The sequence below is a fragment of the Bactrocera latifrons genome, unplaced genomic scaffold, assembly GCF_001853355.1.
Source record: "Bactrocera latifrons isolate USDA-ARS-PBARC rearing strain unplaced genomic scaffold, ASM185335v1 scaffold_99, whole genome shotgun sequence".
Classification (NCBI taxonomy): Eukaryota; Metazoa; Arthropoda; class Insecta; order Diptera; family Tephritidae; genus Bactrocera; species Bactrocera latifrons.
In genome coordinates this window covers 792539-815323 of record NW_017537700.1, presented here as the reverse complement: position 1 = coordinate 815323, position 22785 = coordinate 792539, and the positions used below count along the sequence as shown (strand labels likewise).

The window sequence follows — 22785 nt, the reverse complement described above, 5'->3', positions numbered from 1 at the left end:
TTTAAGCGTTCGAAAGCAAATTTCGAATATTATATATAGATAATATAGTGTATATGAAATAAAAATGTAGTTATAAGTTTTTCAATTCTCAATATGTTATGTTGACAAAAATCTGGAAAATAGTAGTTAAATTATAATTACACAAAAAGTCTCCTTTACTGTAAACAAATCTCAAAGTTCTCTACATAATCAACTAATCTGCTAATTAATTTAAAAAAAAAGCAATCTCACTTCAACCACTTAAAACTAAAATGAAATTATAACTCGGTATATTTAAGAGTTACTAACAGGAAATGCTGACAAATAAATCATATATTGTTGGAGACTGCCCAAGCCAGTTTTATATGAGATTTTATACAATTAACACACCTACAAACATTCATTGACTACGCATAAATAGCAGAATTAAGTATTTTATACTCAAAAGCATTTACTAATTCATGATGAATTGTATTACTATAAACAAAACCCAACTTCTAGTTAAGCATAACAAATATTCTAATGTAAGAGAAAAAATCATAAATTTTTTATACGGATACTCAAGAAACAAACATATGAAATATATGCATGCTTGTTTTGGCGTTATTTTCTAATGCATTAACTATATAAATGTGCATGTACGTGCATACCAACATATATTTGAATATATTTATAAGCTTTCAAATATTTATAGTGCGAATTTTCCTACTTATTTCTAGCTAATTACTTATTTATCATTTTAAGAAGCTCTTATTATTTGTAATGGCATTGTTGCAAACATAAAACAAATATATACATACATCTATTTATTTATTAATATTAACTAGTTAAGCATAAATTTATCAAATATTATATGGCTGATTAAAAACACTATATGCTGAGGCTCCCTCCCATATTCACAAACTGTGCGCCTGTATTATCGGTTTGCGTTGCGCAACCGACCTATTTTTTTATTTATATTTAATTTCGCGTAAATATACTCATATTGCGTTACAATGGCCTGTGGATCGCTCTTTTTTATATCAATAAAAATTATTTAACAAATAATAAATGAAACTTTAATTTTTGCATTTTGAAAATCTATAGGAATAAAAGCGGACAAAGTTCAATTAGTTGTTTTTGAAAACTTAAATTTTGAAAATTTTTGAATATAAAAATTAAATATTTCTCCTTTGAGATTAATAATTGGTTTTAATTTATATACATAGATAAGATAAATACATAAGGAATGCACCGCGCCCTTAGGCCTATTGTATTCTCTGCTAGCCCCAGCTTATTTATAAATTCCAATATACTGCTAGGTGCTACTGAGGCGATGTGATCCCTATTTGGAAACATGGATCCAAGAAAATTTATCCTGCGTCTGCAGACTCGTCATTCAATTCGCCAAGACGGAAATAATAAAATTAACTTTCACACTTTTAGCTGAATCTATTTGGATTTCTTTAGGTCACGGTTTCTATTAAGCAGCTTAATTGTGACATGAGCGTAAACTTTGTTCTTCAATACGTAAAATTCGGCTGCACCGAAGATATAATACCCTTCATAGACACATTGTTTTGCAAAAAAGGTGTTAATAATTATTTATCTTGATTTTCAACGGTCAGCCTAAATGGCAGCTGTATGCTATAACTAAAAACAACAACAACAATAGTAGTAATAATAATCCACTAAAGTGGAGTCTAATTCGCTCCATTTGTTAAATAAGAATGAGATTACACATTTATACTGTTACACTTTATTCTTGTCCGGAAATATTACGGTAAATACAATTATTATCACCAGACACGATTTAGATAATTGTTACAACCAAACAACAACAATAATAATAATCCAATACAATGTAGTATTATTCGCTCCGTCTGTTAAGTGAGAACCGATATTACAATTTCTTCTTGTCTGACAATACAATACGATAAATACCATTAAAAAATAGCATATCTTTGGTAAAACAATGGAATTTGTGTAGAAAACAAAAATTAAAATAAAATCATAACCTTTGTTCCATACCATGATTCTAGTAGAAGTTGTTATTAATAATTTAATCATGATGACATACGATATATAAACACGTATATTCGTATGTGTGCGCCATTAATAATATCAAATAGTGTACCAAAGACATTCTTCTATTATCACTGTTTACTGGTAAACAAGCGTGATTTCCGCGATCGCGTTATTCGGAATGTTATTTATGATTATTTAAGATGACGTAATGAAACCTGAGAGGAGACGAACAGATATAAGTTGTGTACGTCCAATAAGAAATGCCTTTACAACTTTACAACTAAAAATCAATACATTTTTGCTCCAATTATTTGTTGGCCTTAATAAAGACTTCAATCAGACTTGGCTGTTAGGTTATTCTCATCTGGCTGCAAAAATTCTTGCACTATAGCTTCCACCATCTCATTCGTGGTATTGATTAGACCATCAAAATCTTCTTGTCCCGGTTGTGCGCACATTTCGGCATAATATTTGATTTTTGGTTCAGTGCCACTGGTGCGCAATGTAATCACAAGACCATTATGGAATGTAAACGTAATCATTTGGCTACTGGAACTGACGGGTAAAATGGCCTTGCCATCAGATTGTGCTGTGTCAACTCCTATTAAGAATTTTCGATTTATTTGTTAAATATGCAAATTTTATTTTGAAAACTTACTTACCGTTGGTCAAATCGCGTATATACTTAATTTTGTATTTTCCCTCAAGTATACTAGACGGGTATGTTTTCGATTCTCCAGCGAAATAACGTAAACGTTCGAAAATCTTCTTAATAATTGGTGGTTCGTAACAAAAGAAGTAAGATGTTTTATTGTAATGAAATCCATATTCCTTGTATATAGTTTGTAGTTTCTCATCGAATGAGACTTTTTCTTTCGCCTCAAGGTAACAAGCCATAGAAGCTAAATGGCAAGCAGCGCTTACGCCATCTTTATCCAAAACATTAGTCGAGAACATAAAACCTATTGCCTCTTCGAAAGCAAATAATACCATTTTTCCACTGTTAATGAGCTTGTCCGTCTCGTTGCCCATCCACTTGAAACCCGTGAGGGTTTCAATAAAATGCAAACCTTCCTTTTCGGCAAAAGCCCTGAGTATCTTAGAGCTTACAGTGCTGGCAAGGAAATAGCAGTTAGAGAGATCACCCTCTGGATGTGTATGTTTATAAAGATGTAAAGCCCACCACCCGAGCAGTGCTCCGATTTCATTGCCACTGTAAACCTAATAAAAGTATTTAAGAAAATGCTATTGCTATAATTTACACATACATATTTACCTTCCACTTGCCGCTATTTGGATTTTTCGTAGCCAAAGCCAATCGATCGGCATCTGGATCATTGGCAAGTATAATGGAGCAACCGGTACTGTCAGCTTTCTTTATTGACAATTCCAATGCGCTTTTACCCTCTTCCGGGTTTGGAAATACTACTGTTGGAAACTCTGGATCGGCATCCTTTTGTTCTTCCACAGCTATAACAGGTTGTAATTTTACCGCTTCGAATGTATCTTTCACAAAAGGATAACCCACACCATGCATTGCACTATAAACTAAACGCAAGTTGCTTTGACTGTTTATTTCAATAAAAGATGGTGGCAATGTTTCACGCACTTTGTCCACGTAAGTCTTAATAGCCTCTTTCGGATCAAGAAGAATTGCCGAGTTATATAAATCCTCTGTATTCCAAGTGTCTACCCATGGCTCAAGATTTGCCAGTATAGCTTTCTGTATGTTTTTATCATGTGGCGATATGATTTGTGCTCCATTATTCCAATACACTTTATAGCCATTATCATCTTTTGGATTGTGTGAAGCAGTTACCATTACGCCAGCCAGACATTTGAAATATTTTATGGTATAGGGTACTAAAGGAGTGGCTACTAAACACCTATAGAGGTAAACCTTAAACCCAGCACGGATAAAAACATTTGCCGATATCTCTGCAAACCGTTTACTGTTATGTCGGCCGTCATAACCAAAAACAATGCCACGATTTTTCCGAAAAGTATCGGAAATTTGCTCCGTAATGTAAGTACATAAGCCTTGTGCTGTTTGTGCTACGACTAAATCGTTCATACCATTAAAGCCAGCCCGCATTTTGCCCCGCAAACCAGCGGTGCCAAATGCTAGTCGAGTATTCAGAAGTTCATCTAATTTTTTCCAATCTTCGGCCTTTTCCAATGACTTTATTTCGGATAGAGTTTTCTCGCATTTATCCCACTTCAACCACTGCTCGATTGCTTCACGTAATTGTGGAGATGCCATTTTTGCTTCTGAAAATTGTAGAAAAGCTATTTACTCGTATCATCGCCAAAATTTTTAAAGCAAATTTCAAAAATGTCTTAATTGTGCCATGAATTACAATAATCTAGAAACATAACAAACTTAAAAGATAATTCAAGCGCAGTACGACGTGTGTACGTGTTTACAATTTATTGTAGATATGTACGTACATTTTTATAGTGTTATTGTAAACTAAATTACTAAGTTAGACTTCTATCATTTATGACCGGTTCAACGTTATCACAAAACCAAAAATCTATATATTTAGAGCAAAACAGTATGTACGTAAAAATGTATGTGTATTTCTTTAAATTTATTCTAATACTATGTATTTCTTACTTACGCTAAAATATTTAACTTAGCAACACTATTTAAACTTAATGTACAGAATCGATCTGATGAACACAGTGGAAGATTATTCGTACCGAATATACAATTGTTTAATCAGGGGTCAAAGTTAAGTACATAAATGTCACAACTCAGCCGGCGAAGAGTTAGTTCAGACAAATTTATATCGATGTCTTTTATTGCTATCAAGAATTATGCACTGCTTTGCCAACTAAAATTCTGGTACTAGAATTTTTTACGAATATGTTTTCGGATTATCAGACTTGAAAATATATTTGCAATATTATAATAAATACAAAATTTAATATATTAATTGATTAAATATTGGAAACAAATTTCATAATTTATAGCTCCCGCGGCTGTCGGGTCTACGTAACCGGACCGGACATGGAATTTGTATGTCAGGGAACTGGCAACTCGGTAGAACTTCGTCGTTACCGAATTTTCTCATAAACTAAGACCGATAAGTGGTAAGAACACCGATAACAAGATTTGAACTGTTTTTATACCGCTGATTTCAACAGTTTTCCGTTATTTTGAAAATAAAATACCAAATAAATTATTTCGAGTTTACTTTAAAATTGTATTAATTATTAAGAAGTAAACAGAAATGTACTAAAAAATAATATGAAGATCTCTTAATGTAGTATTTAATCCCAAAATCTTTTCATTCTTTGCAATGAAGTCGGTTTTGTAGTTAAAAAGAAACACTTTTATGTATGCGTATACATATATAAGTTTATTGGTAAAATGTGTAGCATATTTGCGAGTAGATACACTTTTATTTAATTGAATGGAAAATATATAGCCTGATGCCAGCGTTGTTTGTAAGGCCAGTGTGTCACTGTATCACAGAATTTTTGCCTTACTTCAAGTGTACAAAATGCCATCTATCAACTGCAAGAAACAAGTAAAAACAATTTTATTCCAAAAACATTTATTATTATTTTTACAAAAAATAAGAATATACAAAATAAATAGATTTGCAAACATTTATAAAAACTAAATCCGCCTTCAAAGAATATATACAAGCCACAATTACCGAGAGAAATTTTCAAAAATTAGTAAAATTATTTGTACAGTTTTAGCTATAGGAAATTTATAATTATAAAGTAATAAATATCTAGTCTCTTTGTGCTTATTTTCGACAGCTGTGTAGTTATTAATAAGGAACATTACAATCAAACAAGCGTGCATAGTTTATAAATGGTTTGTGATGTAAGCCATCTTACCTGTATCCGACAATTCTTCGGGCTCACCACCTTCAGGTGCTGACGACACGATTTGTTCAGCTTCTTCAGGTTTAATGTATCCAGGTGTATCACTGTTTGATGTATTAGTGCTGCAAAATTCATTAATTATAATCAAAAAAAACCAAGTCATTCACAAACCGATAGTAAGTACTAACATTGAAATTTCGCCACCGTCCAATTCCTTTATAATTAAACCTTGCCAAAACTTGTTAGTTTCTTCAATAATATTGTTGGCAAAAGCAGCGCATTTGGCATCTCCATTAAAAGCGAATTTATTTTCGGGCTTGCCATCCGGAATTTTGTAGATCTGGAAGTCAAGAGTGGATTAGTATATGTAACAACGCTTGATCTGCGTATAATTTACTTTGAACCACTCAACAGTGGCACGCAATAGACCTGGGAAATATTTATCAACGTCTCCGATATCATTCATTTTTTCAGCCAATGGATCATTGACATCAATAGTAATAATTTTCCAATCGGTTTCACCTTCATCAATCAATGCAACTGTACCCAATACCTTAACTTGTATTACTTCTCCACGTTTTGCAACACGATAACCAATTTCCAAAACATCAATTGGGTCGTTATCACCTTTACAGCCAGTGGATGGCTCGATATGTCCAGGATTCTCCCATGTTTGTGGGAATGCGCCATAGTTCCAAATGTAACCTTTGTGTGGGAAACAGTTGGCTACAAAGCGCAGTTTACCCTTCTTAACATCCTGTTTAATGGGATTTAGTGGGGTCTTTGTGCTAATCTATAATTTTAAAAAAATTAATTTATTGCTGATGAAACATTTATTATACCCTGTTAAAGTAGGATAATGCACGCTTACAAATTGCAATTACTATAAGACATTAATTTTGTTTACCTCCATTTTTGCGTTCGTCCATCTGGGAATTTCCACAACCATGTTAAGGATGGTTTTCGTGTCATTGGCATACAATGGAATGTCGTGCAAGGGCGAAACGATAGTTCCAGCCGAATTTTCTAAATAATAAGAACATTACTAATACTATCATTTAAAGCTTAGAAATATTAGTTTAACCAAGAGTTAACATAATAGTTTCCACGCACATAAAAAATTATTTTATTATTGTGCCAATCAATTGCACCCAATAAATATTATTTCACAATGCTATTGAAAACTACTCCAGGCTTATCAATATTTGTATTATATAACAATCCGACTTAATAGGATGTTTAAATAAGCAAAGGTCAACTGTTTATAATAATTTATGTTAAACTACATATCTATGTGGTCAATATATTTACTTATGTAGATGCTGTAATTAGTTGAGTTAGCTGCTCCTTTTTCGATGATTGTATATTCCGACATTTTATAGCTGTTCTTGTTCTCTTTGATCTGTTTCGAAACTTGAGATAATGCTACAGAATGTGAAATTAAACGCTTCTGCAAAGACTGTAAATAATTTTCAGTTTTTATTAAAGCGAATTTTTGATACGCCGACGTCAAATGCAACCGTTTTAACACGTGTGTACTTCGATCGAAAAACGAAAATTTGGTGAATGCCAGTGAACAACAATTTGCCATTGCAGATTTTCGACTTTATAAAGTGGCGCGCCGTTCTCATCTAAAACTCTCTTCGCCGTCATAAAGTAAAATAAAACGGCGGTGCTTCACTCTGCATTCTTCGATGGATTCCATTGAGGTATTCACACAAGTTGAAATTGGGTGTTTCTTTTAGTGTTATTACATTTTTGCTGAATTTGCTGTCAAAACTGCATATCTGCGCATTTAACGAAAATGAAGAAAGATTTTACATTAGTTATATTTTAACTATACTAATTCAGTCAAATTATATAAAATGTTTTTTGCAAATAGATAGTTGGCATCACTTTCATTTTCCACGTCATCCACACTGTCAAATTGGATTTTACAAAGTTTTACAATTTCATCAACGTGCTGTTCACGTTCACTCCGTATTTTACACCAATTTAACTATCAATTTAGATACTTGTGCAATTTCTTTTAACAAAAAGAAACTTGTGTTTTGTTGACAATTGTTTATTATAAATATCTGTATTGTATTTATTGGTAATTTGACATTTTGAAAGTGACGGTGGCTGCTCACTGCCAGCGGATACTAAGCCCGTTCGATAAGATATTTTTGTGCTATAACACCTGCCCTTCACTCGACTTAAGCAGCTGTTGCTTTATATTTGTCCAAAATGAGTACAGGTGAAAAATCTGCTAATGATTCTGGAAACAATGCAAACAAACAGACATCAAGTGAGGAAACGGAACATGATGCTTGTGTACTTTGTTGTAAGGAAGTGGAAATTTACTCCATTGGTGAATGTGATCATCCAATTTGTTATGAGTGCTCCACACGTTTGCGTGTACTTTGCGAGCAGAATGAGTGTCCCATTTGTCGGCAAGTGTTGTCCAAAGTGAGTTTCAATTTGTAATCACCAAATTTTTTTGTATTGCTACGGAACGCTAACTTGCTCTATTATATATTTTTTTACCAGGTGATTTTCTCCTTTGATAAACTGCCGTATCGTACACTCGAATCCAAAAATCGTTCAGGGTATTATAACAAGAAATATAAAATCGGTTTTTACACAGCGAAAATACAACAGGCGTATTTTAATTTATTAGACCATCCGTGCCCAAAGTAAGTTTAATTTATTCTCAAACATATGTGTATTTATAATACATATTTATATATATCTATAAGCATATAAATGTATTTAATCTAGTGCTGTGAATGTTATTTATTTTTCGTATTTTTTGCAATATACAGATGTAATGTGCCACCCTTCCGAAGATTTAAAGACCTTGAATATCATGTGCGCAAAGAACACGACTTGCATTTCTGTGACCTATGCACGGAACATTTGAAAATATTTACCTTCGAGCGGCGTTGCTACACACAAGCCGAACTAGGTTTACATCGCACGAAAGGTGATCGTGATAACCGTTCACATCGCGGACATCCGCTTTGTGAGTTCTGTAAGAAGCGCTATTTGGATCGCGACGAACTGTTTCGTCACAAGCGTCGAGAACATTACTTCTGCCACTTTTGTGATGACGAGTCCAATGACTTTTACAGGTATTTATCATTCTAATGATCTGGAAAACATATTATTTAAAAAAATACTCATATTTGTTATGTCAAAGGGATTATGATGCTCTGGCTAATCATTTTCGAGCGCGTCACTTTCTTTGTGAGGAAGGCCGATGTGCAACTGAACAATTCATTGGAGCATTTCGCACTGAAATCGACTATAAGGCTCATTTCGCCAGTGCTCATGGTAGCACTTTGAACAAACAAGAAGCGAAGAAAACTCGCACAGTGCAATTGGAAATAACACTTGGGCGACCAGCACGGCCTGGACTGCCAGACGGTGGTATCACCAATGTTCGTTCGCGTGTGTGAGTATTTCAGATTTATTCTTTGTAGGCTATAACACTAAGTATTGAATTGAAAATTTTCGACTTTCTTAAAAATAGCCCTGATGACTACAATGCACCCGCGGATACTTCTACATCTCAGACTGCACAGCAACGCTCCATAACAATTGACAGAAGTAATGAAGAAGATTTTCCGTCATTGGCTGGCACTAGCGGCGGTCCCAGCATGCCTCTGGTACCCGCAACTTTCAACCGATTGCGAAGTGGCGCTTCCGGTTTAGCACGTACAAAAGAAAACTTTCCTGCACTGGGGGCCGGCGGCGGAGGAGGTATTATTATAATTTTACTCCACTACGTCGTAAGCATTTTCATTGTTGATTGAATATTTTAGAACATAATGAACAACGTACGAATCAAGCAGCACCACCTATATCTACAGTTTTACGTAAAGCACCCGCAGTTTCGAGAGGCGGCATCCGTCGTAGCTCTGGTGGTAATGCAGAATCTAATGGCGCCACTGGTATGGTACTTCATGTCTCAAATCGCCCAACATCTAGTGTAAACCACAATAGCGGAGCTGTGTCAAAGAAACCCCATGCATTGGATTTCCCAGCTTTACCAGCGTCGGGTAAATCGAAAAAGCATCCCCTGCGTAATCCCATCGATGAAGATATGTTTCCTTCCGGTGCACATATACCCTTATCAAATGTGTCGGCGAAACATCGGCCACTCGTTGACGATTACGTATCGGTAGCAAACGCTAGTAATTTTCAAAAGATCCAAACCGTACAAAAAGAAGAGCTTGACGCCAAAAATCGAAAAGTCTCCGAACAAGCCAGTGCACCAAAATTGACATCGCAAGATTTTCCCTCGTTGGGTCTGGGCTCTTCATCGAAATCAAATCACATACAAGCGAATAATTGGGCGAAAGGTCAAAAGCAATCCGATAAAAGGCAACGCGAATTAGAGAATCGAAAAGCTAAAGTAGCACCAGCGCCGTTATTATTAAAAGAAAACACCAACAAACAAACCGTAAATACAACGAACAAAAAACAAACACAGCCATCAGCTACAAATAACAAAATAAGTACAAACACAACAGAAACAAGTGTAACCAAAAAAGATAAGAAATCGAAAGATAAAAAAGAAAAATCGAATAGTGATAATAGCAATCAACAGCAGAAGTTAAATGGAAAATCTAAAGAAAAAAACAACAATACTAACAACAATTCATTGAAGCGCGATCAAAGCTCTACCTCACCTACATCATCGGACAATGGCAATGACAACGACGGTATGCCGCAAATGCGTCCACCTCCTGGCTTCGCACAATCATCTGCAAACACACAACCACCACCAGGGTTTCAATCAACCAACGTTACAGTAAATTCTATTGCCAAGTCACCCAACAACCTCACCTTTACAAGCTCGTTTGGCGAAAGATATAGCATTGTGCGAACGCATCCCTACATTCAGCCAACAGATGCCGTCACTCGCAATCAGGTAAAAATGATCATATTTTATACAGCAGAAAGAAATAAAATTTACAAATATGTATTTTACTAGAAACTAGTTTCCCACTTTCAAGATGCATTAAAGACGCCCGAAGCTATGGAAGAATTTCGTTATATATCGCAAAAATTCAGAGAAGGCGTCTACAAAATTCAGCCCTACTACGAGCATTGTCAGGCGGCACTTAAAGATAGATTCGATGACATCTTCCCGGAGCTATTAGCTCTACTGCCCGACATTAATAAACAGCAGGTGAGTAATTCTTGACACTATTTCCCATTTGAAAAAAAATTTACTTAAGAACACTACGCCTTATTTCAGGAACTATATCTGGTGCATACGCAACGTTTGAAGACGCTTTCACCTGAACAACGCCAAAAAACGCAAAAATTAGACGTGTGTTCGATTTGCAAGCAAGTTCTGATGTCCAGCGATTTGCAGAACCATCGCAAACAACATGAACTTAAAGAAAACTTTCCGATGCTTGGTGATGACAATAGCGGCAGTAGCATGACAAAAACTGCCACGCCTCTGGTTGCAAATACACGCAAATAGTTAAAAAGTTACTAAGTTAACAGTAGTAAAAATTAACAAAATCATTTGTGTTAAACAGTTTCGATATCCAATTACTAGAAATGCAATCATCAAACGTACGCCAAAATGTGCATTATGAATTTCGATCTAATTTTCAATAAAAATACGCATATGTTTATACAGCACATCACGATAAATGGAGTACTGCATATACGTACCATATGTATGCATGTATGTATGTATGTAATGCATGCAAGTTAAACCTTAAGATACTAAAAGTGTGTGCGGTCCTTTACGAGGGAGGTCAATTTTTGCAAAACAAAAAATAYGAATTACATAATTTGTACTATTAGTTGCAAATGAGATTAACTAAGTATTAAATTAGTTTAAATTGCATAGCAAAATGTTACTATAAAGATAAAATATGTAATATAAAGCAATAGTCACTTAAACTATTAATGTCTGTACAAATTTAATTTGAGTAGAACACTTGCACTATCTAATGTACGTAAAATAATATGAATAAAATACATACATATGTATATTTGAGATAAAATGGTAAAAACATGAAGTATATAAACTGAATTACTGGAACAGTAGCTTTGTAATGTTAAGAGCTGACTTTTGGAAAAAACATTGTTATTGTTTATAGAAACGGTCTGTTGTGGAGACGAGAAAATCAGATCAAAATGTATATGCTTGAATTTGTATTTTGCGAACTTTAATTCATTTTGCGCTTTTATTATTGTTTATAATTCGCCACTCGTTACTTATAAACCAATAGGAGTGTCAAACTGGTGTCAAAAACATACAATTTTTCGATTTGCTTTGAACGTTACAAAACGCTCCCCCAAAATCTATAAAAAAAAATATATAAAAATTTATTTATACGAAAATTGAAATCAAAATTGACTGTAACATTTAGAAAAAATAAAATAACTAATTTAATTTCTACGATAACAACATGTCATCGCCGGAGTTACAAGCGAAGATCGATCAGTGGCTAAAGTGGGACAAATGTGAAAAGACGCGCAATGAAATTCTCAAACTAGTTCAAAGTAATAATTGGAATCAATTGAAGCAGGTACTACTACAACGTGTGGAATTCGGTACAGCGGGTTTGCGCGGTCGTATGCGTGCCGGTTTTAATGGCATGAATGAGCTAGTCGTGGTGCAGGCCGCACAGGGCCTATCCACATATATGCGCACTCAGTTCAGTGAGAGCGAATGTCGAACGCGTGGCATAGTCTTCGGCTTTGATGGTCGTCATAATAGTAAACGTTTCGCTGAGCTCTCTTCCAATATTTTCGTACGTGCCGGCTTCAGAGTTTACCTGTTTAGACAGATGGTGCTCACACCGATGATTCCATTCAGCATAAAACATTTCAAATGTCTGGCTGGCGTAATGGTCACCGCTTCGCATAATCCGAAAGATGATAATGGCTATAAAGTGTATTGGGAGAATTCAGCACAAATAGTGCCACCGCACGATAAACACATACACAATAGAATACTCGAAAACTTAGAACCATGGGAAGATTCATTCGATACAAATGGTTTATATATATGCACGTGCTTATTGGCTGATCCAAAGGATGCTATAACCGCCTATGTGCAGCGTGTGCAGGCTGGAGTGCCGCGGGAATTCATCGATATCAATAGTCGAAGTGAATTGCGTTTTGTCTATACGGCAATGCATGGTGTTGGTTATCCATTCTTGCAAAAGGTATTCGAGGCTGTAAGAATTAAGCCAGTAATTTATGTGAAAGAACAAAATGATCCAGATCCGGAGTTTCCAACAGTTGCGTTTCCAAATCCAGAGGAAGGTAGAGTCGCACTAGATATGGCAATCAATTTGGCGGACAGAGAGAATGTAGAATATGTAATTGCAAATGATCCAGATGCTGATCGTTTCGCTTTGGTTACAAGAAATCCCATGACTAGAGAATGGAAGGTACTTAAAAAACATTGTTTTTACAAAGTCAACATAATTTTATAGGTATAAATCTTCCTCTTGATAATTAATGCTAAAAGTTAACCTAGCGATTATTCGTGTGATCTTTCGTTCTTTCATAAGAGTGTTATCAACCTACCTACCTACCTGATGCAGTTGTTGTAGTGATTATCGGAATTCGGTTTGGGAGAGAGTAATATGTTAGCTGTCATCAAAATCACAGACTGGGAGTCATGCTGCCTAGTTAAGCTCCGTGAGACCAAAGAGCATCCTTGTTGTTCGCATCGCATGAAGTAGGTACGTCCATGGAGGCTATTGTCGCAGTATTGCGTGGGCAGCATGGAGTCACATAATCAGTGAGCCATTCCCTATGTGTCATAAGACCTGAACACATCTTAAGATAGCTCGAACCATCGCACGTATTACATCTAACCGAGGTGGAGTTATAGTGAAGCCTTTTCAATTCCGATATCGTAGAACCAGCTGTTGTAGAAATTGTAAACCTAGCTGCTTTGTACGCGTGCTGATTTACATGTAAGGGTGCGCTATTCAGTACCTTCTATCACATATCGTTGTCTATAATATTTTCCATTTCTTTGATTATTATGAAGTGGAGACTAATAGGCATGAAGGATTTAGCTAATGAGTAGTATTTCCTTCTTATATTAGGTATAAATATTATCCCTTTTATTCTAAACGGTTCTGAGGTATGTGTCATAGCAAGGTTATCTCTCATCTGTACACAAGGTGTGGCAATGGAACTTGCCCTCTTTGTTTCAGAAGTGCTGGGAAGATGCTATCCGCCCCTGGTTACTTATAGATTATTTCCAGATTGCCTTGGGTATCCTGGCTGCTTATAGAGCTGAAGGGACGTTGTCACAAAATTTTCTGAACTATTGGTTTTAAGTTGTTGGGCTTTGTTGAAAACCTACGAACAGATTTTCTAAGCACTGCTTTGATTTATAGTGGTCGCCTTTGCGGGTGGGTTCACCACCAATATTCCCAATGCTTAAATTACTGCTTATAATTGCATTGCACTCCAGTAAAAGGAGGAGTTTATTCCTTCTACAGCAATCCATCAGTTTGTGAATCACTATGGCCTACTAGAGAGATCCTAGTTTATCTTGCTTGTCCTTATATTGAGACCCTGACCCTCCTCTATACGCCAATGGGCCCCTAACAAAAGTGCAAGATAATGTAAGAAAGTTATTCTCTTGCGATAAACTCTTTGGTAGAAGGATCTTGCGTCTGTAAGACAACTGACCTCATGATCAGAAAACAAAGATCAGATTTACGAGAATATTGTATATACATATGTTCCATACTAGTCCCGAAATATACATATATCTATCTATAATTAAGCACTCCTTATTTCTGAAGTAGACTGCACACCGAAGTAGTAGATCTCCTCCTACTAGTTCGAGTTCGTTCATAGTGTGATTAACCTTGTATATGGTATTCTACGGCCAGATTACTGAAATAATGGCCCTCGACGGGGTAAAATATTTGTTATGCGGATAGTTGTAAAGTTCTGTGAAGATATTATATCTTTGGTGCAGACAAAGTTAACTCTTTTTCCTGCTTTTTTTTACTTATATTATATAGATATATAAAGGCAATGAAATCGGCGCTTTACTGGGGTGGTGGGCCATGTTCTTGTACAAAGACCAAAATCCGTCTCCTGATTTTAAAAACTGCTGGATGATTGCAAGCACTGTTAGCTCCAAGATACTTAAAGCTTATGCGCAAAAAGAAGGCTTTAATTTTATTGAAACATTAACGGGATTCAAATGGATGGCTAACGAGGCTGATCGTTTAATTAAGAGTGGCAAAACTGTGCTCTTCTCGTTTGAAGAATCCATCGGTTTCATGTTCGGCACAACAGTCTATGATAAGGATGGTGTTAATGCAGCTTGTCAAGTTGTTACAATGGCCAACTATTTGCATGCGGTCAAAGGTATTTCACTGGATCAGAAGCTGGAGGAGATTTACAAAGAGTACGGATTTCATTATAACAATGCCTCGTATTTCTTCTGCTATGAGCCAGTGGTGATTAACAAGATTTTCGAAAGATTACGCAATTTTTCGGGATCCCCAAAAACATACCCCAATGCGATACTCAATGGGAAATATAAAATTCAATTCATACGCGATTTAACAAATGGTAAGTTTAATATTTAGGTGAAAATTCCTTTTATTTTATGGTATATATAATATATATACATATATTGAACAGGCGTCGATACCGAGCAACCTGACGGAAATGCAATTTTACCTGTAAGCGCCAGCACCCAAATGATCACTTTCAAATTCTTTAATGGACTCGTCATAACACTTCGCACGAGTGGCACCGAGCCCAAAATTAAATATTACGCCGAGATGTGCGCCCAACCCGGCCAGTCGGACTTCGAAGCTCTCATTAATACCACGAACGAAATGGTTTCAGCTATTATTGAGGAATTCTTACAGCCAAGTGTGAACAAATTAACGCCAAAGGCGGATTAAAACGTTTTTTCCACGAAACTGATGAAACTATTAAATTCTATATACATACAGACATATATAGTATATTTTATAATTGCACAAAATTACAATCAGCTAAAATAGTAAAAATCAATTAAAATGTTAAAAGAAATATATTTACACCAATAAAATTATATTTTCTTAAAAAAGTAACAAAGAAAAGATGTGTTGTTATTATTTTAGATAGACAGAAAATAATTGAGGCTTTGCACTGCGACCTATGGTCTATATGTATGGTTGCAAAGGCTCTGCACTCTGAACAATTCCAGGAGCTTGCTGGGCGCGACTGAGATCGCTCTTGACGCAGATGGAACCAATGACCTTGAGCCTGCTTCTGCAAATTGCTGAGCAATCTAGAATGAGGTGTTCGAGAGTTTCCTGTTCTATGTCGCAAAACTGGCAGTTTGCGCAAGGGACTATGCACAAGTGCTTCCTGAACCGGCAGTGCCCTGTATAAAGCGCGACAAGGAAACTGTTAGACAGTTCAGCTTTGCTATACACTCCTCTACAAAAAGCGATTTTACTTCACAAGCTCAGTTTGCTTTAAGTGAAGCTTGATATACGCTAACTGCGATAGTTGCGATGGAGATTGATTTCTGCACCCTGACTTATAACAAAATGATCCAAAAACGTTTATTTGTATGGATAGTTTGGTATACGGTCCCGCAATGGCTTCTCCAATACCTTCCGGTGTTTTCGAGCCGTCAGCCACTGGATAGTGCTGCCTCTCAGTAGTAGGTTGAGCGCGGAATATTTCTAAACATCTTTGTAAATTATACACTCTTCGTACCGTCTTCCTGTGGAAGAAGGGTCAGTAATGCATCTTCCCCTAAAGACTTCACTTGTTAAGACGACATTTGGACCGTTATAGTTGTTAAGTAATGCTATTTGTGGGGAGTACAAATTAATTCTCTTCGAAATCATTTAATGGAAGGCACAAAAAACGGTAATGGAAATAGAAAACTGTAAGTAATATGAGTAGGTTTGAGTGGGCATGAAAAGAAGTGGTTAGTATCATCGCATTCAGGTTTTTATTAGTCCTCTGTGAGTGGCTCTTAGTGTTAGCGCTTGCGTCCGAAGCTTATCTAGCAAATAAAAGCAGGAAGACTTCTTCGTGTATGCGTTCTTCAGTAGAAGTTCGAATAGATTTATGAAATCCGTTTACAAATTCTGCATAATATATGACCGGTCCACCGATTGCTTTTATGCAACCAACAACTTTTCTCTCTCTTCTGCTACTTCCGCCGGTTAATTAGAATAAATATCCGTTATTTTGACAACTGGGATGAAGCAAGAAGTCTTGCGCAAATGACCTTCATCAACTCTCACAGCTATAGAAATGGGTAGCTAAGTAAAGGGCACAATTCCGATTTCTTTGGCGTCGCGATTTGAAAGTGCCGTTGGAAAGAGGAAGTCCTCCTGATGAAAAAAATATCAAGGGTAATAGGTACCGCAAACGCTTAGTTTACGAGATATTAAAGTTCAAAAATTTCACCACATTAAACACACTTTACTCACATTATTCACATCAAATTAATTAAATTAAACTATAAACATTTTACACTTTTAGCAGGCTTTTTACCTCAGAAATCTTTAGTTTAAAAATTACATTTTACACTCGTAGTGAGTGAGTATTGCGACGAAATGGAGCGCTGCAATGCGATGATAAGGCAATTCGCAAAAATTCCACTTTTTCGCAAAAATTGCTCATTCATGCATATGGATATTTTCTTTTTTAAATTTATTAAACAAATAAGTAATATTATTTAATAATATTATATATTAATATTATATATGTATATTGTCACCTAATATACAAAACAACGTATTATCAAAAATAAATGGGAATAGGTAACAGATATAATAACCAAAATTTTAACCAATTTATAACGAAAACTCAATATATTTATTTATTTTTTACGTAGAAAGGAGTACAATGCGAAAGTACTTGAGTCACCCCGGGTATTCGCTCGACCAGGGTTATTTTTTTTAAAGCGCGTAGGCCGCCAACGCAGAAAGAAGTACTACGCGAAAGTACTTCAGTCATCCTTATATAATATCCGTATAAATTTCCTCATAATTGTAAACAATCTAACTTTTGCAACGATGAGTGTGCTAAATGATTTTTAAATTAATAAATTTAGGTAAAATATTACAAAATAAAAATAAAATGTGAACTTATTTCAATGTTTAGAGTTTGTATTTAAATATACGGTATGAAAAACGTGAATAAATTTAGTGAAAGATAGAAAAATACCATCTGTTATTAGTGTAAATTTTTGAACTTTTAATCGTGAATATTTTAAAAAATATAAGTTATTATTATATTATTTTCCGATATTCCTCCTCCGGAGAAGCTCCCCTATTCGACAATTCCCCATTTATATGGAAATTCGGTTTTTTTTACCCCTCCGCCAAAGTAATCGGAATCGTGCCGAATGTTGGTATGTGGGAGTGCAACCTGTGGGTCAAAGGTCCACACGTAGCGGCCGTGCCTTTTAAATGCACCCCTGACCAAAAACTACACTTAATTCGAGCAACACTCGAACAATATTCGAACTTGTATAGTCGAGCATAGTTATAGTTGAGTGGCATGGTAGTACAGGAGATGTCGAGAAGGGCGGACCAGCGGCATTATTCGCGAAAAGGGCGCTAAATTCAGCAGTAAAGAGCTGAAAAGTTTAAATAATGAAGATAGTTTAGAGGCAAGGTATGTATGGTCGAGTAAAAATGAAAGCAATATTGTAGACGACAAAGGATTTAAAGTAACTAACTGAATTTTCTGCACCTTGCGTAGCCCTTGAAGAAAAACATACCAATCCAGATCTTGATTTGTGTCATTTAAAAACCGAATATATGGATAAAGTCTTAAATATGGTTCATGGTTTTAAACCAGTAAGTCAGGCACAATCACCTGTTCACATGAAGATTTTAGTAACGAATGATATTCCTGTTTACCAAACACCAAGACGTGTATCATCCGCTGATCAGAAGACAATAGATAAACAAATAGATAATTGGTTGAGTGAAGGTACAATTCGACAAAGCAACTCTGAGTATGCTTCTCCAGTTGTTTGGGATCAAAAAAAAAAAAAAAAAGATGGTAGGAAAAGGCTTTGCTGTGACTTTAGAAAAATAAACGAAAAAATAATACACGATAAATTTCCAATGGTACTAATCGATGATGTGTTGGAAAAGTTACAATGGGCTAGTCTGTTCACTACTCTAGATCTTGCCAATAGATTTTTCATGTTCCCGTGGATGAATGTTCAAAACGATACACATCTTTTGTAACATACCGAGAGCAATATGAGTGTAACTTCGTCCCTTTTGGACTTAATAATTCACTAGCTATATTTTGTCGATACATTTCATCAATATTCCGAAATTTTATACAATAAAATATTTTAGTCATTTATGTATGTGGATGACATTATTTAATTAAGAACTGTGTTAACAGGAGCTGCAATACGAGTATGCGGATTACATATTAAATGGACAAAGTGTTCTTTCTTTGAAAAGAAAAGCAAAAAGGTTTTTAGGGTTAACGTCCTATTTTAGAAGATTCATTGANATATATAACCTAAAATTCAAAACAACTTATTATCAAAATAAATGGAAGTCGCTGATAGATACAATAACCAAAATTTTACCATTTTATAACAAAAAATCAAATTTTGTTTCATTATAAGTGCATGATAACCAAAATATATAACCACTTTATAACAAAAACTGAATATATTTTTTATTTTTAACGCAGAAAGGAGAACTACACGAAAGTACTTCAGTCACCCCGGGTATTCGCTCGACCAGGGTTATTTTTTTAGAGCGCGGCCGAAGGCTACCAACGCAGACGGAAGTACTAAGTAAAGCTGTACTCTGAAAATTAAGTCATATAATGTGTTGCTGCTGTTCTTGGCTGGATCACTTCCGGTTCTTCGTATAGTTGGTGTTCCCAATGAGTGAATTTTTTGAAAATATGTAAAATATAGCAATTACCACGCATTTTGAGACTTCGTATGTTCAATTAATTAATGTTAAAAATCTATTGTTAGAACTAAATATATAAAATTGGATGTCATTAAAAACCCGTTTAAGAAAATTATGATGAGAGACAAACTTTAAAGGAAATATTTTGTGAATATCTTGAATACTTGAATTAAACTCGAAAAAGCCTTGGTAGTTTGATAAATTTCTATAAGATTTTTATTTTAAACTAAAATTATTTTTATTGAAAACTAAACTACCACTTGCAGTTCTTTTAACTACATACATATAAGAAATATGGATATATATTTACACCGCTTGGATACACGGTTTTTAATATTTTCAAATTAGTAGAACTGAGAAAAAAATTAATTTGATAGTATTGCAATATTTAAAATTCGAGTCTCGATATTTTCGGCATGGTACTTATGTTTATTTTGACAGTTATACATCAGCTGATCTGTTTCTGCTGCAATGTGCTATGCAACCCTATACAGCACTTTCTCAAGGAAACCGTGCGTTAGGACAAGACGAGAAAATATCAACATTTTATATAGTGATATAAAGATTAAATTATAAAATAATTTATAACACATCTTATTTTACTGTGAACTACCAATAGATATGTATGATATACTTTACTTCTTGTGAATTGTTGAAAGTGATATCGTCAGTCAAAGTGCAACGCAGCACTTGTATATGCTGAAATAATGATGGAATTAAACGCGAACACCTACGATGTCGATCTAGAGGATGGAGAGGTATACACATATAGGCATTTGGCATGATTTTTTTGTGTGAAGATATTTATTAAATTACATTCATGTTTAATTTGACGTAAATTGTTTGCAGCTATCTGCTAGTTCGGATGACGTTTACACACCATTGCAACGCCCAAGTACGCTGTCAATCAACACGACGGTCGCAGTTGATGGGGCGACTGCAAAAGCCGAACAATGTAGTCCATTGGCCACATGTCACGATATGCAACGCGCGTTAGAAGAGGATGATTTAGAGGATATACATGGTAGTAGTGGTGATTCGTCGTCTAGTGAATCTTCCGATGCATGTCTAAAGAAATTATCAACGAAATCGCCACATGAAGTATCAAAAGATGCGAATGCACAACGTAAGCGTCGAAAACGTGTACGACGTACAGTTATGGTACGTGTACCACCAGCTGATATGGAGACACAAGAAAAGCGTGCAAGATTCAAAAAGTACAATATATGGACAGCTGCATTGCAAGAAGAAGCGTTAACTGAAGAAATGCGAGGCTGTGAAGTTGCACGTTTAGATGGTGCAATCAACGATCGAAACGTTGAGAATTATGACTTTTCCCTGCTTCAACGATTAAATGGGGATAATTGTCTTAAACGCCGACTCTCCAATTCAACTGATGATTTCTCTGATAATGAATTAATGCCGGTGGCAAAACGGGGACGCTGTGCAAGTGAAGCTGCTGCACATCGACGTTCGGTAAAAAGTCGTTTAGGCTATCGTACAGGTACACTACGAGGAAGGCGTGGCTCATCACCCACTAGCGACTCGGATACATTATATGAACCACGAATTATACTTGACTTGGAGCCCTTGGAAGGACGTGATCCAGCCGATGTTGCACGCGAAATGTCAAACAAGTTGCAGGAAGAAAAAGATGAATTATTGGGTATTTATATTGGTGTTTTCATTCAAGCTTCTATACAATACTGATATTCTTATAATTCATTCTTGCAGTACGCATTGTTGATGTGTTGGGCACGAAGTTGCCAGTAGAAATTTATAAGGAAACACAACTTATTGAATTCAATGGCGGCATGATGATAATGGTAAAACTTTGAAATAATATTGATTATTGTGCACATATCACGTAATACTGCGAAATAATATATTATTTCTAGAATGGCAAACGTCGTCGTACACCAGGCGGTGTATTCCTATATCTACTGAAAAATCATAAAAGTCTTACATTAGAAGAACATAAGTCCATTTTTTCTGAAGATCGACAGCGTACTAATAAATGGCGCAAAGAGATGGAATCCTTATCACGTGATCGCAAGGTCGAAGAGTTGAAAAAGCGTTTAAGCGAAAAAGAGAAAGACTTGCCGGCACTTAGCACCCGAAAAGAACACTTCTTGCTTGGCTCAGATTTAGAAACCCAGCCCGGAAATAGTAATTATTAAAATACTTTTATGAAAACTTTTAGGTGATTTTTTTATATTGCAGTTTCGAATCCACCCCCTTCACCAGTTGGCAATGAACAAAGTCCAGACTATAAAGCCCATGCCATCAATCATGTTCCATCGGATGCTGATAATGATGTCTCACAGGATAAGCCATCAACTTCAGCATCGGCATTAGCGGCCTTAACATCTCCATCAAAAGATTTAGTCAGTTATGAGGATGATTTCCTCGATGTTAATTGTGGTGATATGGATTTATTTTAAACAAAAAAGTGACTTTAACCTAAAGTATTGCATAAAGAAATGTAGAGTAAAGCATGAAGTTAGAAAAAAAAATTAACTACAATAACAAAAGCAACGCAAATATAGTATATACATTTAACACTTTTCTACTACATACGAACTAAATATGCATTAAGTATACATTAAAATTTATATCGAAAATTGAAGATTGCTGAAAAAGCTTTGCATCATTTTATGTTTGTAAAAGAGGAGGGTTTTTTTTGCAAATCGGTAGAAAACGAACTTAATATTTATAAACTAAGATTCGGTTAAATAATTATTATACAAACGTACATACATAAATTAAAAATATATTCACTTGCGAGTAGCTTCAGTTATGGAAACGCAGTTTGTAAATACGAAAATTAGTGAAAAAGTGAAAAGTATAGTACATATATGTAATATAATGCTGATCGTTAATTTTATATAAATAGGCTTGAATAGAGAACGAAAAAACAATTCAAAAAGTACATTTATACACAAACGATTATGTAAATTATACACATATGCGCATATTAAAAATGTGTTTATTTGTGGACAAACGTAATTTGCGAAGT

At 35.2% G+C, this 22785-nt stretch overlaps 5 protein-coding genes across 6 annotated transcripts; 3 read left to right on the top strand and 2 right to left on the bottom strand.

Moving 5' to 3' along the window:
* Positions 1-1694: 1694 nt before the first annotated feature.
* On the bottom strand, positions 1695-4771 carry LOC108977994 (phosphoglucomutase-2-like). Of its 2 annotated transcripts, none has more exons than XM_018948021.1 (4): positions 4693-4771; positions 3263-4257; positions 2649-3207; positions 1695-2587 (listed from the first exon to the last, which is right to left on the bottom strand). In XM_018948021.1, exons 2-4 carry the CDS (start codon positions 4247-4249, stop codon positions 2319-2321), a joined length of 1815 nt encoding a protein of 604 aa, XP_018803566.1. In that variant the 5' UTR covers positions 4250-4257; positions 4693-4771; the 3' UTR covers positions 1695-2318. The 2 variants fall into 2 exon arrangements, with proteins under 2 accessions (XP_018803566.1, XP_018803564.1); XM_018948019.1 differs by having other exon boundaries at positions 4611-4753.
* Positions 4772-5333: 562 nt separating this feature from the next.
* Positions 5334-7456, bottom strand: LOC108978024 (inorganic pyrophosphatase). Its single transcript, XM_018948095.1, has 6 exons — positions 7147-7456; positions 6743-6861; positions 6233-6628; positions 6024-6175; positions 5848-5957; positions 5334-5512 (listed from the first exon to the last, which is right to left on the bottom strand). The coding sequence occupies exons 1-6, from the start codon at positions 7424-7426 to the stop codon at positions 5481-5483; spliced, it is 1089 nt and encodes a 362-aa protein (XP_018803640.1). The 5' UTR covers positions 7427-7456; the 3' UTR covers positions 5334-5480.
* Positions 7457-7545: 89 nt separating this feature from the next.
* Positions 7546-11496, top strand: LOC108978022 (zinc finger protein 598). The gene is made up of 8 exons (XM_018948093.1): positions 7546-8286; positions 8368-8513; positions 8643-8951; positions 9020-9274; positions 9353-9582; positions 9645-10756; positions 10820-11017; positions 11087-11496. The coding sequence occupies exons 1-8, from the start codon at positions 8065-8067 to the stop codon at positions 11318-11320; spliced, it is 2706 nt and encodes a 901-aa protein (XP_018803638.1). The 5' UTR covers positions 7546-8064; the 3' UTR covers positions 11321-11496.
* A 100-nt stretch (positions 11497-11596) lies between these two features.
* On the top strand, positions 11597-15776 carry LOC108978023 (phosphoglucomutase-2-like). Its single transcript, XM_018948094.1, has 3 exons — positions 11597-13253; positions 14859-15417; positions 15490-15776. The coding sequence occupies exons 1-3, from the start codon at positions 12264-12266 to the stop codon at positions 15756-15758; spliced, it is 1818 nt and encodes a 605-aa protein (XP_018803639.1). The 5' UTR covers positions 11597-12263; the 3' UTR covers positions 15759-15776.
* A 4488-nt stretch (positions 15777-20264) lies between these two features.
* LOC108978001 (phosphorylated adapter RNA export protein) lies at positions 20265-22468 on the top strand. Its single transcript, XM_018948032.1, has 5 exons — positions 20265-20524; positions 20616-21432; positions 21501-21592; positions 21665-21935; positions 21990-22468. Exons 1-5 carry the CDS (start codon positions 20474-20476, stop codon positions 22208-22210), a joined length of 1452 nt encoding a protein of 483 aa, XP_018803577.1. The 5' UTR covers positions 20265-20473; the 3' UTR covers positions 22211-22468.
* The last annotated feature ends 317 nt before the right edge of the window (positions 22469-22785 follow it).

What these genes read in the sequence shown, in the direction of transcription:
- LOC108978022 (XM_018948093.1), top strand. Translation starts at nt 8,065, where the DNA reads ATGAGTACAGGTGAAAAATCTGCTAATGATTCTGGAAACAATGCAAAC. An exon ending in ACCAATGTTCGTTCGCGTGT is followed by an intron (nt 9,275 to 9,352) that starts GTGAGTATTTCA and finishes TCTTAAAAATAG; the next exon opens with CCCTGATGACTACAATGCAC. An exon ending in GGGGGCCGGCGGCGGAGGAG is followed by an intron (nt 9,583 to 9,644) that starts GTATTATTATAA and finishes TGAATATTTTAG; the next exon opens with AACATAATGAACAACGTACG.
- LOC108978001 (XM_018948032.1), top strand. Translation starts at nt 20,474, where the DNA reads ATGATGGAATTAAACGCGAACACCTACGATGTCGATCTAGAGGATGGA. An exon ending in AGAAAAAGATGAATTATTGG is followed by an intron (nt 21,433 to 21,500) that starts GTATTTATATTG and finishes TCATTCTTGCAG; the next exon opens with TACGCATTGTTGATGTGTTG. An exon ending in ATGGCGGCATGATGATAATG is followed by an intron (nt 21,593 to 21,664) that starts GTAAAACTTTGA and finishes TATTATTTCTAG; the next exon opens with AATGGCAAACGTCGTCGTAC.
- LOC108977994 (XM_018948021.1), bottom strand. Translation starts at nt 4,249, where the DNA reads ATGGCATCTCCACAATTACGTGAAGCAATCGAGCAGTGGTTGAAGTGG. An exon ending in CAAATAGCGGCAAGTGGAAG is followed by an intron (nt 3,208 to 3,262) that starts GTAAATATGTAT and finishes TACTTTTATTAG; the next exon opens with GTTTACAGTGGCAATGAAAT. An exon ending in TATACGCGATTTGACCAACG is followed by an intron (nt 2,588 to 2,648) that starts GTAAGTAAGTTT and finishes AATTCTTAATAG; the next exon opens with GAGTTGACACAGCACAATCT.
- LOC108978024 (XM_018948095.1), bottom strand. Translation starts at nt 7,426, where the DNA reads ATGGCAAATTGTTGTTCACTGGCATTCACCAAATTTTCGTTTTTCGAT. An exon ending in GACGGTGGCGAAATTTCAAT is followed by an intron (nt 5,958 to 6,023) that starts GTTAGTACTTAC and finishes TGAATTTTGCAG; the next exon opens with CACTAATACATCAAACAGTG. An exon ending in CGAAGAATTGTCGGATACAG is followed by an intron (nt 5,513 to 5,847) that starts GTAAGATGGCTT and finishes TGTTTCTTGCAG; the next exon opens with TTGATAGATGGCATTTTGTA.
- LOC108978023 (XM_018948094.1), top strand. Translation starts at nt 12,264, where the DNA reads ATGTCATCGCCGGAGTTACAAGCGAAGATCGATCAGTGGCTAAAGTGG. An exon ending in CCATGACTAGAGAATGGAAG is followed by an intron (nt 13,254 to 14,858) that starts GTACTTAAAAAA and finishes TATATTATATAG; the next exon opens with ATATATAAAGGCAATGAAAT. An exon ending in CATACGCGATTTAACAAATG is followed by an intron (nt 15,418 to 15,489) that starts GTAAGTTTAATA and finishes TATATTGAACAG; the next exon opens with GCGTCGATACCGAGCAACCT.